The following is a 17143-nucleotide window of genomic DNA, read 5'->3' as shown; positions in this document are numbered from 1 at the left end:
TTTACACATAAAATCTCATTTCTGACTAACCACATTTTAACTACTAGTGGCTAATGTACTGGACTACACAGTCCCAGAGCAGCAAGAAGTATGTGACTAACTTCTGTTTCTGAAAAGTATAATCTTTGTTTATAGGAAATATAACTTTCTTTTTATCTTTTGCAGGAAAGGAATAACAAAGTATGCTCTTAATCATCATCCCCTACCAGAGCAGCTAGATGAAATTTCCTCTACCAATGATAGCCACGCAAAAGACACAAGTTCCCAAAGGTAATGACACAAAGTATCCTTGTTTGCTTTTATACTTGATAATGGCAAAGGTTTTGTTTTTTAGCTTAGGGTAGGTCTCAAGCCTTCTACTAATGAAACAAAACAAATTTTTACCATATTTCATTACCATTTATCTTCAGTCTGGAACAGCTAAGGGAAAAAACATCATACGTATTTTTACAACCTTTGAAAAGTAGCATTATAAAGTAGTTAAAAGCATAGACTCAGAAGGAGTCCAACAGATCTGATTTTTAATCCTGGTTCTATCACTTCTTAGCTGAATAAAATTGCAAGTTACTTACCTGATAACAGTATCTCTTAAAGGTGTTGTGAATATAAATGAGATAAAGCATGCAAAACTTGGCACAATGCTTGGCATATAGTAAATGCTGTGTAAATATTAGCTGCATGTATTATTTTAAGAAATAGAACAGAAGAAATTATAACTTCAAAGGAGGTTCTGACAAGCAATGTGGTGTTATAGGAAAAATTGCAATTATAAAACTTAGTTTTAAAACCTAGAACTAAATTTCAGATTCTTTGTGTTTAAAATGGGGTTGTGTTCTGCATCACCAGGTTGTTGCTGGTATAAAACGGGATTAATATTTGTAAAAGTTCTTGGTTAACCTGAAAGTGCCATATAAGTTCAGATATTACCAATATTTTTGAAATGTCTTTAGTTGTCAAAGGTACATGTTACAGGTGGAATGTTAAAATACTGATTATAAACTATGACTAGCATTATATACAATGACTGCCATCAATTCTAGGAGAAATTGGGTGGGGCTTTTTCATGATGTTTAAATTTCAAGTTCATTGATTTTTTACTTCTTTGGATATATTTGTACATATGCTTGTCACCTAATTGCTGAGCTGTTAATGTTGCAGAAACTTGAGGAAATAATAAGACTTTTTCTGTTTTCTCTCTTCATTCCAAATTCTGCTTTTAGTGAGTCTGACATCACACAAGAATCACCTTTTACATCAGCTGATACTGGGAATTCAAGGTCTGCTTTTCCAAGTTATACAGGCACAGGGATCTCTACTGAGGGCAGCTCGGACTTCTCCTGGGGATATGGTGTGAGTTGTATGTTACTGGTCTGATGGAACACTTGGGAGATTATTCTGGGAGTTAGGATTTGTCAGTTTTGTCAGTGTCTTTCATTCCTTCACTCTTCTGCATTATTTCTTTACATTTTAATACTTAAATTTACCACATTTTTCTAACATTTATAAAGAAGCATCAGTCTTCACCATCTGAGTATTTGTTTTGCTTTATAGATATAGTAGTAGATTTTTAGGTATGCTTACTTAGTGTTTGACTGAAACAATTGTAGATTAGCATGGATGTGGACCCTGGACTTAACTCCTTTTGCTGTGTTCAGTTGACTAATGAGTCTCTCCACCAATGTAACACTAATGTTACTTTGTTTAAAATGTTTTTTTAAAGTTTATTAAGCCATTATACACTGGGAAAATGACCATGATATACTGTTAAATGAAAAAAGCAGGCTAAGAAGAATTTTTGTAGTTCTAATTTTATTTTACATATATGTTTGCTTTTATATATTAGAAAAAGGACTAAAAAGATATTTACCCAAAGTGTTATTTGGTCGTTATTAATTGGGTGTTGAGATTCATTTATTTATTTATGGCTATCTCCCATTGTAAAATACTATTTTTAGAAGACCATCAACCTTAAGAAAAATTGCCCTGGCCAGGTGGCTCAGGCAGTCCGTACACCAAAAGTTTGTGGATTCAATCCACAGTCAGGGCACATACCTAGGTTGTGGGTTTGATACCTGTCGGGGCATGTATAGGAAACAAACGATTGATGTTTTTCTCTCATATCAATGTTTTTCTCTCTCTCTGTCTTTCTTCCTCTCTCTCTAAATTAACAAACATATCCTTGGGTGAGGATTAAAAAATATTTTTAAAGGCAAATTTTAAATACGCCTATCTCCTTGATGCAACAGGTAGTTTTATTTCTGTATCCTCTTTCAATCTATGTTTAATTTGACCCAGCTATAATCATGGTGTATATACAATATTATGCTCTATTCTTTCATTTAATATTATTTTGTAAGCACTTTTCCACAGTACTGACTTTCTACCATATTGTTGTTAGCAACCTGCTTTCTTTACAAAAAGCCTGATAATTGTTAAAACCTTTTATTATCACCATTAATTATTTTCCAATCATTTTAATTTGGATATGTATAGACTCTCCTTACATAGTTGTATGATATACGTGTATCCTATTTTGTGGTCTAGTTTTTCATTCACCATTACTTCATATAGATACTTTTTTTTTTTTTTACTACTTCCATACCTGTCAGTTTGAATAGTTATATAACATCTCCTTGTTTTAATGTATCATAATTGAGCTTTCCCTTGTTATCTAATAATTGGGTTTTCTGTTTTTCTTCATTTAACATATATTTTTTTAGCACATTTGTTGTCAGACACTGTAGTTGGGAATATGGGGTGAGTGAGATGTGATTCAGTAGATTGAGAAAAGCAAATAAACAAAATAACTACAAAAGGTAAGAAGAGCTGAAAGGAAGATGACAGGGTCCTGAAACAGAACATTATAAGAGGGGTTCACTTTATTTTTTTGAGGTTTCAATATTTTATTCATTTTATTTTAAGTGATGTTAATTACAACATTTGAAAGGGAAGATCTAATTCCACAGAAAATCAAAGATTCTAAAGTGTACCCATTAGCGCTGGCTGGTGTGGCTTAGTGGACTGAGTGCTGGCCTGCGTACTGAAAGGTTACCAGTTCGATTCCCAGTCAGGGCACGTGCCTGGGTTGCATGCAGGCCAGCTCCCCAGTTGAGGGTGTGTGGCAATCGTTGCCATTTCTCTCATACACCAATGTTTCTCTCTCTCTCCTTCTTCCTCCTTTCCTCTTCTCTAAAAGTAAATTAAAAAAAAAATCTATAAAATGTACCCGTTAAACTGCTAAAAAATAAACTGAGTAGTAAGACTAAAACAGAAGTCTACTTTAGGTTCCAAGTGTTGTCACCATGTTATTACAGACACAGAGACTCTTCCTAGCTTGTAACTGAAGCTCTTAGAAGCTATTTCATACTCTAATGCAAGGGAAAAAAACACAACATGAGAGGGAATTATCCTCAATTATTGACTTCATCAAATCCACTCTCTCCATCCCAAAATGTCACAAAAGAGACAGCTACCAAAGTAAAGGCAGCAAAAGACACCAAAGACACCAAGAGACACCAAAAGTAAAAGAGGTGATGGCCAGGTATGGACGTAGGTCATAAAGATCTGTCTTAAAAGTTCCTGTAGATGAGTTGCACACAACAACAATGAGCCTCTCCCATTTAGGATAGGAAATCAAGGTTCAGTTCTCAGGAAGTCACAGTTTCATTAACTTATGCAATGCACATTTACAAAGTGCTTACAAGTCATCAGCTTCTACTTACTGGCATTTCTAGGTAAGGAAACCTGACATCCCTAGAGGGACTGCCAAGTTCTTCTTAGGGGATTCACTTTCAGGTAGAGTAGATCTGAGACTTGAAGATTCAGGAGTTAATCATGTGAAGAGTGAGGAAAAAAGCTTTCCATACAGTTAACCAGCAGCAGATGCAAAAGCCCTAAGAAGAGAAAGGGCTTCATGTGCCCAAGGGAAAGTGGTATGGTACTGGAATTTTAAAAAGGTCAGGATGATCTGAGAAGAGTGTATCAGGAGAAAAACACAAATGAGATTGGGAAGGTAGGCAGGACTGGAATCATTAGGTATTGTAGACCATGGCAAAGAATTTAAATTTTATCCTAAGGGAATGAGTGATTTAATTTGGTGACTTGCTGTGAGGTTTTAGTGAGCTGTGTGTGTCCATCAGCTGTTTCAGTATTATAATTAGTGGATGCCTAGCATTGTGTCAAGTACTTTCTATAGTATATTATAATTTCTTTGTAAATAATGAATGTCCCACAAATGTTTCTTATTCTCTTACTTTTTCCTTTGGTATTTATTGTGTAACAGATTTTTTAAAAATACTCAAATATAACCATCTTCCTATTTACCTTCAAGTCACTACTAGTCAGGATTTTATCCTTAGAAAGATGGAATGTTCTTCATAGCTTTTTAGTAGAATTTTGCGTGTTTAGCTTTTTGACTCATGAGACTTTTATAATATATGGTGTGAGGTGTAAATTAAGTTCTTATTCTGTTAAACCTATTTTTTAATGACTTTTCTTTACTTGATTTAGTATCTTGTGGCTTTTCATATTTTAAAAAATTTACTAGTGTTCACTAAACAATGTATATTATTTAGTATTTGTGTCCTCTTAAGTCTTTCAGATAAATTTTTTTCACTTTTATAACATTTTATAAACTATCAGGGATTTAATTGATTTTGCATGATAACTTTATATTAAATTAGGGAATGTATAGATAGAACTAAAATTTATTAAATATTTAGTAGATGCCATGCACTGTGCTAAATACTTTATATACATATTTCCAATAATTTGTCATCTTTACTGAACTTTGTATTCTAGCTAAAAATATAGTTATTTACATCTTCCATTTGTCCTATCTGACATTTTATAATTTAGTTTTTATTATAAGTTACAATTGATATTGAAATTGAATTTGATATTTAATTATACATTTTACTTACTTTTGAACTTAGTTTTTTTTTTTAGCTATCACTGGTCTATAGAAATCTAGTTTTCTGTCCCAATTTAATGACCTACTACTTTGCTAAATATATTTATTACTTATAATCATTCTGGAATTTATATCCTTGGATTTAATTCTTTTGGAATATTTTAAAACTCAAAGATAATACAATGGTAGGAAGGAAGACTTTCCTTTTTTAGTCTAATTATATATATTTAAATTTTGATAGCCAACAATCATAAAAATAGCTAACCCAATTCTTCTCTATTTTAGTTTTATATGCTTTGGGTTAATTAGTTTTAAATGATCCAGTAAGGTTTATTTTAGGAATACAAAGATGGGTCAGTATCTGCAAATGTATTAATATGTTTAACATTAGTGATTCAAAGGAAAAAATATGATCAAATCAATAGATGCTGAAAAGGTATGTGATAAAATTCAAAAACCGTTCCTTATCAAAATTCTCAAAAAGATAGGAGAAGGAAACCCTTAAAACCTATAATGACCATTTGCCAACTGAATAGCAAATAGCAGTTTAAATGACAAAACAAACCAGTTAAAATAAAGAACCAGACAGGAATTCTTTATTAACAAGTTTGATTTATTCTTTTGCTAACTTTGTATATTTTAATTATCCTTACTTTTACATAAAGTTTATTATTATACACTTATTTAGTGCCATTTTTTCACTTAATACATTTTGAAGAATATCCATATAATTTAAAAAATTCATTTTTTTTTTATGGCTACACAGACATTGCTATTACTGAAAAACAAAACAAAAAAACCTGCTGCATTTATACCTCGTACATATTTTATCTTGCATAAATGTAAATATACCTGAGGATAATTTCTAGAAGCGAAATTGTCAGTCAAAAGATAGGCTCTTTTGTAATTCTGAAAGCTGTTGCCAAACTGACCTCTGTAAAAATTATTCCAATCTAATATCTCATGAGCAACATATGGAAGGACCTTGTTTTCTTTCACTGCTGACCACAACAGTGAAATTATCAAACTTTTTAATCTTTGCCAGACTTAGAAGTTTAATAAAAATCTATTCTGACCTCTATCACAAGTTTTACTTGTTCTTGTCCTTCTTATAAATGGAATCATACAGTATATAATCTTTGTATCTATCTGGCATTATGTTTGGAGATATGGTATGTCTGTACATGGTATTGTACATATTTGTATTCTGGGAATTGCCTGTTTATATTTCAGACTCATTTTTTCTAATTGTTTTCATATTAGTAGGAGTTCTTTACCTTTTATATTAGAGGAGGATGTACTTTCTCTGTAAAGGGCTAGATCATAAATATTTTTAGCTTTTTCAGCTCTGTCAGGACCCTCAACTCAGTCACTATAATGAGAAGGCAGCAATAGACAATGCGTAAATTAATGGGTGTGTCTGTGTTCCAATAAAACTTTGTTTACAAAAAGCCTGAGGGCCGGGTTTGTCCCACTGGCTGTACCCCATTCAAGATATAGGGTCTATTAGATACCTATGTTATGTCCACTTTCCCTAGAGATCTACAAAATTTGGGGTATTATACTCAGTTGAAAATGTATTTACCAGCATCTGTTACAGGTAGGGGTGCCTAATGAACTATTCACAAAAGTCAGGAGATGGGGCTTTCTCAAATGCTATTTTTTTAATTTACCCCTTTTTCTTAATTCTGGCCTGGAACATGGCATTATGGCTAAAGATAATGCAGCCATCTTGTACCATGAAGCACCACTGAGGATGGAAATGATAGAAGACATTAAGTCGTTGTTATGAATGGAGCCACCATGTCAGTTTTTTAATGCCTATCACTAAACTAATATTTTTATGAAAGGAAAAATAAACCTTTATCTTATTTTAGCCACTGTTACTGTTTTTGTTAGTAGTAACCAAATATAGTTAATCACTGATCCTTTGTTAAATGTATTGCAAATATCTTTTCCTGGTATGTGGCTTTTAATAGTTTCACAGTTTTCACATTTAGGTCTTTAATCAACTTGGAATTGTTTTTTGTATATGGTATGTAGCAAGAACTTTATTTTAATTTTTCTTTTTAGATAATGAATTGTTGCAGCGTCATTTACTGACTAATTTAGTATTTCTAGGCAGGGCATTTTTTGGCATTTTGGTCACTGTACAGAAATGTCGCATGTGCAGCAAGATGTTTAGTATTCATGATCGATTCCTATTGAACACCTATAGCACTCCTTAGTCATTGTGATCACTAAAAATGCACACATACCTTCCCAGCCTCTGCGGTAGAAGGTAGTATCATTTCCAGTAGAATTATTACATTCTTTCCCCACTGATCTGTTAGAGTTTAGGTTTTAAAACATGAAAGGGTCTGTTCCCTGGGCTCTCTAAACGCTTTTATTCTAAAAATCATGCAAATGTAATGGGCTTTAATTAAACTATTGCTTTATAATCATAATACCTGGTAGGGAACTCTTACTGCATTGTTCAAAATTGCCTTGGCCAATCCTTTTCATATATGTTATAATCTGATTGTTAAATTGCATAGGTCAATTTGGGGAAGATTGCCGTCTTTATGATATTCATATTCATGGATTTGATATATAAATATTTCCACATATACATTTCTTTAATACCTCTTAATACAATTTAGTAACTTTATTCATAAAGGTAATGGACATTTGTTGAAGGTTTATTCCAAGGTAACAGGCATGGTATAATATTAAAAATTATATTTTAATCTCTTTGTTGCTGTTATATAGGTGTATATAGAGTACCTGTTTTTTTAAGGGAATTGAGTTCTAGGATAATGTTGGCTTCTGTATGATTTTCTAGGTTAGAGGCCATGAATGTTGGTTTCTGGTGAGGTCCCTTTTCCTGGCTTGCTGTGTCCTCACATGGCCTTTCTCCTGGCCATGCACACAGGTAGATCTGGTGTCTCTCCATCTTTTAAGAACACTAGTCCTGTCAGATTCCCACAGTCCCATAGGGCCCCACCCTATGACCTCATTGAACATTTTCCTCCATAAAGACTGTATTTCCAAATACAATCACATTGCAGGTTGGGGCTTCAACATATGAATTTGGAGAGGATACAATTTAATACATAACACAGTTCACCAGGAGAACATAACAATTCTAAATAAGTACACATCTAATAGAGTTTCAAAGTGTATGGAGAAAAACTGGTAAAACTAAAGAGAGGAACAGGTGAATGCACAATTATTAGAGATTTTAGTAATTAATAGAACAATTAAAAATCAGTAAAAATATAAAGATCTGATGCTACACCTAACAAATGCAGAGTACATATTCTTAAGTGCATATGTAATGTTCACAAGGACAGACTATATGGTGGGCCATAAAATGTCTCAATATTTTTCAAAAGATTAAATCTTACAGAGTATGTTCTCTGACTACAAAATAATTGAATTATAAATCAGTAACAATAAGACATAGAATAATTCTCCAAATAATTGAAAATTAAACAACTTTCTGAATATTAAATTACAAGAAAAATTAGAGAGTATTTTGAATTACATGACAACAAAAACACAAGATATCAAAATTTGTGGATGCACTTAAAGTAGCTCATGAGGAAGATTATAGCTTCAAATACTGATTTTAGAACAAAAGGAAGCTTTGAAATAAATACACTAAGTTTCTACCTTAAGATTCTAGGAAAGAAGAGTAAATTAAATCCAAGGTAGTAGCCAAAGAATAATTAAGTGTAAAAATCAATGAACTAAAAAAATAGATATATAAAAAATAAAATGGACAAATTCAAGAATTGATTCTTTGAAAAGTTTAATAAGCCCTCTGGTGATGCTAGGCAGGAAAAGGCAAGAAAGCCTAAATTACATATCAGGAATGAAAAAGTAGACAACACTACAAGTCATACAGACATTAAAAGAATATTAACAATAATATGAACAACTTCATGGCAATAAATTCTGTAACGTAAATGAAACAGAGTCCTAAAAAATCTGAATAGTTGTTAAAACTCTTAAAGAAACTTAATCAGCAATTCTCATAGAGAAAGCTCTAGGCCCAGGTGGTTTCACTACTGAATTCTGTTATGCATTTGTGGAAGATATAACAGTCATACAAATTTTTTCCAATAAATAGGAACATTTCAATTCACTTTATGAGGCCAGCCTAACATTGATTCTAAAACCTGACAAAGACAATACAATAAAAGAAAATTATGAGGTAGGGCTTCTAGTATGGCAGTCAGTAGCCTAACAAATTCTGTTCCCAAAAAACAACACAAACTGGATAAAATGGTCAAAGGAACTACTTCAGGACTCTGAAAACTGACTAAAGGTGCACATAAAGAGAGTGGTAGTGTAACACAGGAGGTTGAGCCTGGGGATCTCAACTGCTCATTCAGAGAAGCCAAAAAACCCACAAGGAGGATTGGATAGAGCAGACATAGCCTTTATTACTGTATTTTGTCATGTATAATGTGCACCCAGATTTTTGTGTCTTTATATATGGGATTATTATACCCATTATTAATCCCATTGGTATGTAATCATTATAGCCATGTATAATGTGCATCCTTATTTTTCCCTCAAAAATTTGGACAAAAAAGTACACATTATACACAGCAAAATACAGTACTACAGTACTCACATTACAGGGAGCACCAACAGAGGCAGATTGGCAAAGCAGGATAGCACCACCCTGAGTCCTAGACTTATTTTAAGGGGTCCCAGACAAAGGGGGTACGTGTCTTGTGCGTGACTCTAAACTATGTTACTTCATTGTGTACATGCTGAGGGAAAGGTCAAGAAGCAGTCACAAAGGACAAGAAGCCGCTCCCAAAAGGAGATAAGGAAGGAATTACAATCCATTTCCAAAGCAATGCACTTATCTTCTGGCCAGGGCCCATCCGGCCAGCCGTTATGGGGTTTGGAAGAGCCATGTCCAGCAGACCCCCTAGTAGTTATTCATGAAAATCAATAGAACTTTGGGGAACAGTGAGAGTCTGTTTAACTACAAAGGTACAAGCTGTGAAAACTAGCAGCTTCAACACCAGAGTTTTGTAGATTTGAAGTAGAACTAGGACAATCCCTAAACCCAACAGCATTGTCAATAACAGTAGCAAACTCAGTAGCATGTGAACAAGGAAAAACTGATTCACATAGCCTGAGGCTTCGATACTGGTTGGGGCGAAAAATGGGTTGGCAGACAACCGAGAAATGTCTCAAGGAGACCTGGGAAATTAGCCATAGAAGGCCCTTATAAGCGCGCTACATATCCATACAGAGGGCCCATGCTATCTATATGTCTCTGGCTGACCATGAGTACGCAGATGCAGAGGAGACATAAGAGGACCCAGAAATGAAAAGCCAAGGCAAAGGGCATCCAAGATGGTGGCAGAGAACGTGGAAGCTAAGCTCACTTCCTCCCAGGACCAAACTGGAATTATAACTAAATTACAGAACAATCATCCTGAATAAACAACTGAAGATTAGCTGGAGAGGATTCTTATAACCAAGGATTTATAGAAGACTGGTAGGAAGGGCAGAGACGCGAAAAGTGCTGACCCTGCTCCCACAGGTGGTGGCTGAGGTTCCAGAAGGTTATCTCAGCTGTGGGATGTCCCACATAAGTGTGGGTTCTAAATCCCAAGCTGGACTCCCCAGCCCAGAGCACCTGAGCTGGGAAGAGGCGCCCACATAACATCTGGCTGTGAAAATCAGCAGGGTTTCTGTGCATCATGGAAAGACTCGAGTTTGCTAGAGACACAGCACCCTCTTAAAGGACCAACGCAAAATTCCATTTGCAGCCCCTCACCCTGGGCTCCAGTGGAGGGTGGGAGGAGTGGATTAAAGCTGCATAGAGAGAGTCTGGGGTTTGCGGCTCTGGGGAAAGTGCTGAACAGATAGCTGCCAGTATCCCTGTGCTAAGTCATTCTCCCATACTACAGACACCATCTTTTTGGGTGGAGTACTCCCTTCTGTGTGGCATCAGCCTAGGGAAAGCAATAGCTCCACCCTCTGGATTCCATCTTGCCCCACCCTGTGGACCTTTCACTCTGCTAAGGAGTCAGCTGCCTTGGCCGGGTTATAGAGGTTTGTGCAGACTTGGGGCATCAGTGACTGAGTTGTGTGGCTTTGGGATGGGGGCCATTCTCCTCCTTTCCTGTGAACCTGACTGGTGCTTTCCACTCACAGGAGATCCACTAGGCCCATCCTCTGTGCTTATGGTGGAAACTCACCCTTTGGGCTCCGGCAGCCCCATCTGTTTGACTCCTAGTGACTTCTGAGGTCAGGAAAAAATCCAGGAAAGACTGAGTTGTGTGGCTCACACAGGGGAGCCATGCCCCACAACTTTCCTTGAGGCCTGACTGGCATCTCCCCCTCAAGGGAGATACACTAAACCAATCCTCCTGACCACTCTCGGCCACCCACCTTGCTGAGCTCCAAATCCTCCTGGCAGAATTTGGGATAGACTAAGCCGTGTGGTTCTAAGAAGGGCGCCATTTTTCCCTCACAAACCTGACTGGTGCAGAGCCCTCCTTCACATGGCTAACTCTTCATCTGTCGGGCCTGACAAACACTGCAGGCCTCACCCTGATGGCTCCCAAAGATCCAGCCCCAACACAAAGTTGCGTGAGCACCCAGCAGGTTGCAGCTGGATTTGGTATGCCCTGAGACATTTGCTGAGTGGCCTCAGACCCAACACTGGCACCAAGTTTGAACCTGTTTCAGTCTGGTGAATACCACTATCCCCTACCAGGTGACTCACTGAGAATTTACGTCATGCAACTTGAGAACCACCAGAGAGAGGCTCTTTCAGTGACTAAGCCTAATAGGCAGACTGCAGGTGGAGGCAGATAGAAGCACACCTCAGAGTACCTTGTGCCTTTTGCTGACTTGCCCCCAGGGCCCAGTGCTGGTAAAAGCTAGCCTTGGTGCTCAGCTTGGTCCTTCCTGCATGTACCCAGAGGCAGTTACAACATGTGGATTGCTTTGCACCAAATAGTTTGCCCAAGGCCAGTTACAGGCAGCATCTGACATTTGCTTGCATGAGAATTCCTCCCAAGGATCCAATAAGCTTCACAAGCAGCATATTCAAAGGGAGAGCTCAGTAGGCACCAGACCATGCTAAGGTGAATTCTGCTTTGTGTGGTCAGCACTTGCAGTAGGCAGCACTTGACAGTCTCACAGTCAGCCTGAGGATCAATCTCACACATAAACAGGCCAATAGCAACCATGACTCAGTTACAATAGGAGGGCCCACATAACTCACACAAAGGACATTCCTGGAGCATCCAGCTCAGGTGATCAAGGAAACTGCACCTCTGGGCCCCACGGGACACCTACTACATAAGGCCATCCTACCAAGACTGAAGGCCATAGCAGATCTACCTAATACATAGAAACAAACACAAAGAGGCAGCCAGAATGGGGAGACAAAGAAACATGCCCCAAATGAAAGGACAGAAGAAATCTCCAGAGGAAGAGCTAAATGAAATGGAGGCAAGCAATTTACGAGACACAGAGTTCAAAGAAATGTTATAAGGCTGTTCAACAGCATGAAAAAGGACATAAAAACCATTAAAGAACAGACAGAAATGAAGAATACAATATCTGAAATGAAAAATACAATGGAAGGAATAAACAATAGATTTATAAACAGAATAAGCAAAGGATCAAATCAGTGACTTAGAGACAAGGTAGAAAAGAACACCTAATCAGAGCAGCAAAGAGAAAAAACAACTTTATAAATTGGGATAGTTTCAGGGACTCTTAGAACAACAAGAAGCATAACATCCACATAAGAGGGATACCATAAGGAGGAGAGAGAGAGCAAGGGATCAAGAACCTATTTAAAGAGATAATGACCAAAGACTTCCTGAAACTGGCAAAGAAAAATGACATACAAGTCCAGGAAGTGCAAAGTCCCAAACAAGATGAATTCAAAGAGACACATATAATTATTTTACATCCTTGGTTAAATTTATTCCTTGGCAAAGTTTAAAGACAGAGAATCTTAAAGGCAGCAAGAGGAAGACAGTTACCTACAAAGGAGCTCCCATAAGACTTGTCAGCTGATTTCTCAACAGAAATGTTTCAGGCCAGAAGAGATTGGCTTAAAATAATCAAAGTGATGAAAGCAAGGACTTACAGCCAAGGCTATGATTTAGAACTGAAGAAGAAATAAAGAGCTCCAAAACAAGAAAAAGCTAAAGGATTTGTTACCACAAAACCAGTGTTACAAGAAATAATAAAGGAAAAGGAAGGAAGTGAGGGAGAAGAAGAGAAGAAAGACGAACATAGTTAAAAGAATAAAATGACAATAAATAAGTACCTGTCAATAATTACTTTAATATAATTGTCTTAAATGCTGCAATCAAAAGACACAGAGTAGCTGAATGGATAAGAAAACAAGACCCATATATATGCTGTCTACAAGAGGCCCACCTCAGAACAAAAGATACACACAGTCTAAAAGTAAAGGAATGGAAAAAAGATATTTCATGCATGGAAATGAAAAAAAAAAAGTTGGGATAACAATACTTGTATCTGACAGATTAGGCTAAAACAAAGGCTATAGTAAAAGACAAAGAAGGACACTGCATAATGATAAAGGGAGCAATCCAACAAGAGAATATAACCCTTATACCATATGCATCCATTGATTGGAGCACCTAAATAAGTAAAGCAAATCTTGATGGATATAAAGGGAAAGACTGACAGTAACACAGTCGTCGTAGGGGATTTTAACACCACATTGACATCAATGGATAGATCTTCCAAACAGAAAATCAACAAGGAAACAGTAGCCATAAATGACACACTAGATCAGATGGATTTAACTGATATCTTCAGAGCATTTCATCCCAAAGCAGCAGAATATACATTCTGTTCAAGTACACATGGAGCATTTTCTATGATAGGTCACATGTTAGGACACAAATCAAGTCTCAAATTTAAGAAGATTGAAATCATATCAAGTATCTTCTCTGACCATAATGGTATGAAGCTAGAAATCAATCACAAGAAAGAAAACTGAGCCTGGCTGGTGTGTCTCGGTGGACTGAACACTGGCATGTGAACCAAAAGATTGCTGATTCAATTACCAGTTGGGGCACGATTGTCAGTAGGGGACATGTGAGACACAATCACACACTGATGGTTTCTCTCCCTCTTCCTTCCTCCTTTCCCCTCTCTAAAAATAAATAAATAATATCTAAAATAAAAAAAGACTTTATTTTAGTAACATGTAGGCTAAATAATATGTTACTAAACAACAAATGGGTTAACAATGAGATCAAAGAAGAAATGAACACTGTCTTAAAAGAAATGAAAATGAGAACAAACCAACCGAAAATCTATGGGACATAGTGAGAGCAGCCCTAAGATGGAAATTCATTAGCATCACAGGCCTCCCTCAAGAAACAAGGAAAATCTCAAATAAACAATCTAACTTTACACTTAAAGGAACTAGGAAAAAACAACAAAGTCCAAAGTGAGTAGAAGAAAGGAAATAAAGTTCAGAAAAGAAATAAAAGAAACAGAGTCAAAAGAAACAATACAAAAAACCCAATGAAACCAAGAGCTGGTTTTTTAAAAAGATAAATAAGATTAACAAACCTTAAAAGAGACTCATCAAGAAAAAAAATATAGAAGACCCAAATAAATAAAATCAGCAATAAAAGAGAAGTAACAGCATACTAGACAGAAATATGAGGGGTTGTAAGAAAATATTATGAACAACTATATGCAAAAAATTGGAGAATCTGGACAAAATGGATAAATTCCTAAAAATATACAGTCTTCCCAAACTAAATCAGGAAAAATCAGAGAATCTGGACAAACTGATTACAACTAGTGAAATAGAAATAGTAATAAAAAAACTCCAATCAAAAGTCCTGGACCAGATCGCTTCACAGGTGAATTTTACCAAATATTCAAACAACTAAAACCTATCCTTCTCAAACTATTCCAAAAAATTCAAGAGGAGAGAAGACTACCAAATTCATTTTGCAAAGCCAGCATTATCCTAATTCCAAAACCAGATAGAGGTACTACAAAAAAGAAAATTATAGGCCACTGTCCCTGACGAACATAGATGCTAAAATCATCAACAAAATATTAGCAAACTGGATCCAGCAATACATTAAAAAGATCATATACCATGATCAAATAGGAATTATTCCAGGGATGCTAGGTTGGTATAATACCCACAAATCAATAAATGTGATACACCACATAAACAAAATATAAAAAAACACATGGCCATATCAATAGATGCAGAAAAAGCATTTGATAAAAATCAAGAATCCATTTATGATAAAAACTCTCAACTAAGTAGGAATAGAGGGAACATATAAAGGCCATCTATGACAAACCCACAGCCAACATTATACTCAATAGGCAAAAACTACAAGTGTTTCCCTTAATAGCAGAAACAAGATAGGTATGTTTGCTTTCACCACTCTTATTAAACATAGAACTAGAAGTCCTAACCACAGCAATCAGACAAGAAGAAATAAAAGGCATCCACATTGGAAAGGAAGAAGTAAAATGGTCATTATTTGGACATGACATGGATACTGTTATGTAGAGAACCCTAAAGATTCCACAAAAAACCTACTAGAATTGATAAATGAATTTAGCAAAGTAGCAGAATACAAAATTAATATCCAGGAATTGGTTGCATTTTTATACACCAATAATGAACTATGAGAAAGGGAAACTAATAAAACAATCTCATTTACAATTGCATCAAAAAATACCTAGAAATAAATTTAACCAAGGATGTAAAATAACTGTATTTGGAAAATTATAAGACACTGAAAAAGATAGAAATAAGTGGAAGCATATACTGTGGTCTAGGATAGGAAGAATTAGTATCATTAAAATGTCCATACTACCCAAGCAATTTGTAGGTTGCAATTCCTATCAAGATACCAATGGTGTATTTCACAGAACTAGAAAGAATATTCCAAAAGTTATTGTGGGAACAAAGAAGACCTCCAATAGTGACAGCAATCTTGAGAAAGAAGAATAAAGTTGGAGGACTTATGCTACCTGATATCAAACTATACTACAAGACCATAGTAATCAAAATAGCATGGTACTGGCATAAAAACCCATGTATAGATCAATGGAACAGAATAGAGAACATGGAGAAAAATACCTTTATGGTCCATCAATATTTGACAAAGGAGTCAAGAACATAGAGGTAAAGGTAGTCTATTCAATAAATGGTGAGGAAATTTGACAGATAAGTGAAAACAATGAAACTAGACCACCTTTTATACCATATACAAGAATAAATGTAAAATGGATTAAATACTTAAATGTAAAACTCAAAATCATAAAAATATTAGAAGAAAGCATAGGCAGTAAAATCTTGGACATTTATTGAAGTAATATTTTTGCTGATACATCACTTCAGGCAAGGGAAAGAAAAAACAAACAAATGGGACTACATCAAACTAAAAAGTTCTTGCACAGCAAAGAAAATCAACAACAAAATAAAAGACAACCCACTGAATAGAGAACATATTCACCAATGATAGACCTGATAAGGGATTAATATCAAAATTCAAAAAGGACTTTCAAAACTCAACACCAAAAAACATACACTCCAATTAAATAGAGGAAATAGAGATGGCCAGTAGGTATGTGAAAAGATGCTCAGCATAACTAATCATCAGAGAAGTGCAATTCTAAACCACAATGAGCTATCACCTCAAACCTGTCAGAATGGCTATCATCAATAACTCAACAAACAAGTGTTGGTGAGGATGTGGAGAAAAGAGGATTCTTGTGCACTGTTGTGGGTGGGAATGCAGATTGGTGTGGCCACTGTGGAAAGCAGTATGGAGTTTCCTCAAATAATTAAAAATGGAACAGCATTATAACCTAGCATTTCCACTTCTGGGAATAAATGAGAAGAAACCCAAAACACTAGTTCAAAAGAACATAGGCACCTGTATGTTCATTGCAGTATTATTTACAATAGTCAAGATTGGAAGCAACCCAAGTGTCCATCAGTAGATGAGTGGATAAAAAAGCTGTGGCACATTTACACAATGGAATACTACTCAACAGTAAAAAAGAAGGAAATCTTACCCTTTGCCACAGCATGGATGGACTTAGAGAGCATTATGGTAAAGTGAAATAAGCCAGTCAGTGAAAGAAAAGTACCATATGATTTCACTCATGTATATAATCTAGTGTACAAAATAAACTACAAACAAAACAAACACACTC

At 35.7% G+C, this 17143-nt stretch overlaps 1 protein-coding gene across 2 annotated transcripts in view; it reads left to right on the top strand.

Moving 5' to 3' along the window:
* The window catches only part of FAM149B1 (family with sequence similarity 149 member B1), a 56649-nt gene that overhangs the window by 3874 nt on the left and 35632 nt on the right, over window positions 1-17143 (top strand). For both annotated transcript variants that reach the window (XM_054572613.1, XM_054572612.1), the window contains exons 2-3: window positions 166-270; window positions 1221-1350. In XM_054572613.1, the coding sequence (XP_054428588.1) occupies window positions 166-270; window positions 1221-1350 (235 nt within the window). The remainder of the gene's footprint in view (window positions 1-165; window positions 271-1220; window positions 1351-17143) is intronic.

This window comes from Pteronotus mesoamericanus, unplaced genomic scaffold, assembly GCF_021234165.1.
Source record: "Pteronotus mesoamericanus isolate MK-2021 breed Mesoamerican mustached bat unplaced genomic scaffold, CSHL_Meso_final contig_24, whole genome shotgun sequence".
Classification (NCBI taxonomy): Eukaryota; Metazoa; Chordata; class Mammalia; order Chiroptera; family Mormoopidae; genus Pteronotus; species Pteronotus mesoamericanus.
The sequence above is the reverse complement of the archived record's forward strand: the minus strand, read 5'-3'. Positions and strand labels throughout refer to the sequence as shown.